Source organism: Mus caroli, chromosome 16 (assembly GCF_900094665.2).
Source record: "Mus caroli chromosome 16, CAROLI_EIJ_v1.1, whole genome shotgun sequence".
Classification (NCBI taxonomy): Eukaryota; Metazoa; Chordata; class Mammalia; order Rodentia; family Muridae; genus Mus; species Mus caroli.
The window spans coordinates 81,975,476-81,977,470 of NC_034585.1; the positions used below are offsets into that span (position 1 = coordinate 81,975,476).

Sequence of the window (1,995 nt, forward strand, 5' to 3'; positions counted from 1 at the left end):
TGTAGACCAGGCTGGCCTCGAACTCAGAAATCCACCTGCCTCTGCCTCCCAAGTGCTGGGATTAAAGGCGTGTGCCACCACGCCCGGCTGAGAGGTACCTTTTTAAGGCAGGTTTTTAATTGATGTCAGAATTGATTTTTGGTCAGTAGAGTTTATTTAAATACATTATGCTCTCATTTTCTATGCTCTAATTATACATGATAAGATTCATTCATGTATAGGAATATTTATGTAATAAATGGAAGATTTTATATCAGAGCCTACGCTACTTTTACACTTGTCAAAATTGCATATACTATCAGCTCTGAATGTTTATCACTTCTGTGAGCTTACCACTACTTATTGTCAGTCAGATTGATGCCAATAATCGATACTAGTTAAAATGAAAAGTTTTATTGTGAATTTATAAATGTCACTTAACATTTAGCATGGGTATATTCTTTACTTTGCCAAATCCTCCTTTTCTCCTTTGTAAAGCAGAGAAAAATAATGGACACATTGAGCTTGAAAATAAAAAGTTGGAGAAAGAGAGTAAAAATGAACAAGAGAGAGAGAAATCGGAAAACCTGGCTAAAGAAACTATTCCTATGGACTCTGCTTCCCAGATAACGGTGAAAGGACTCAGTAATTTGGGGAATACTTGTTTCTTCAACGCAGTTATGCAGGTAACAAAGTTATCTTCTCCCCTAAGCTCTGACACTTAGTGTTGATTTGTATCTTCCCTGTGTGAATTCTGTGTATTCAGTGTAACAAGTGGTTACAACATGCAATAAAACACTGGCAAGCACTGGTGGTAACAGAGTTTCAAACAGTCGTGGCCCTGCTTTCATGAGGCATGAGTTTGCATCAGGGAAACACAGGGTAGCCTGGTTCAGAAAGAAGTGTGTAGCTGGAGTGGTAGCAAGTGATGAGAGTTATTGCTGGGATGTGGGAAGAGGCATTATTTCAACCCTAGTCCTAGCAGGAGGACGCAGCTCTGAAGTGCTGAGTGCTGAGACCTGATAACATGAGCTGTTGTGTATGTGGAGAAGAGCTGTAGGCTTTCCTCTCCTAGGTAGAGATCTCAGAGACGCAGTGTTGGTTGTAGTTTTCTGTTTTGGTAGACTGCGCACTTAATGGCTTGACCGATACACTTACCCCTTTGCTTCCATCCTGCTTTGTAGAACTTGTCACAAACGCCAGTGCTTAGAGAACTACTAAAAGAAGTGAAGATGTCTGGAACGATTGTAAAAATAGAGCCACCTGATCTGGCACTAACAGTATGTATTTTACATGTGACTTTACATTTTTATTTTTGAGAGAGGGTCTTACGATATACCTCTGTCCTCAATTCGCTGTGTAAACCAGGCTGGCCTTGAATTTAGAGACCCACTGCTCTGCCTTATGAGTACTGGGATTAAAGGCATGCACCAGTATACCCATCTCCTTATTCTGGATAAGATATAAGATGGTTTCCTGCTATAGCCCTGGCTGACCTAACAGTCCCTTTGTACCTGAGTTTGACCTCATGTCTTGGCAGGCCTCTGTCTTAGTTTTCCAGGTTCTGAGAAACCTCATCATGCTGAGCCAGATTTTTAAAATAACTGACCCAGAAAGATGTCTCTGTAGTTAAAGTCCCTTGCTGCCAAGCCTGGTGATGTAAGTTCAGTCCATGTAAATCTCATGGTGGAAGCTGAGAACTGACTTCCCAGATTTTTTTTTCCTGACTTCCACACTTGTTACAGCACAGCACGTGTACACATTTCAATATACAAAACGAATGCATGTAAAAAATTGTTTTGTAAGTATCTTCTTTATAAATATACATATTCCAAATAAATTATTTTGAGGAATTAAAACTTGTCTCTACCTTCTTGTTTAGTTTTATTTCAGTTTAAGTTAAATAATTTAGAAACACTTTAGGACTAATAGCTGCTACAAGAACAAGAACTTAATGTTTACTATCGTTTGCTCTGTTTTCTGTTTGTTTTTTTTTTTTTTTTTTTTTTTTTTTTT

General features: G+C 38.7%; 1 protein-coding gene across 5 annotated transcripts in view; it reads left to right on the top strand.

The window, feature by feature from the left end:
• Nucleotides 1–1,995, top strand: part of Usp16 (ubiquitin specific peptidase 16) — a 31,351-nt gene that overhangs the window by 15,552 nt on the left and 13,804 nt on the right. For 4 of the 5 annotated variants that reach the window (XM_021185640.2, XM_029470394.1, XM_021185641.2 and 1 more), the window contains 2 exons: nt 478–665; nt 1,164–1,259. In XM_021185640.2, the coding sequence (XP_021041299.1) occupies nt 478–665; nt 1,164–1,259 (284 nt within the window). The remainder of the gene's footprint in view (nt 1–477; nt 666–1,163; nt 1,260–1,995) is intronic. The other variant, XM_029470395.1, reaches the window with a different exon arrangement.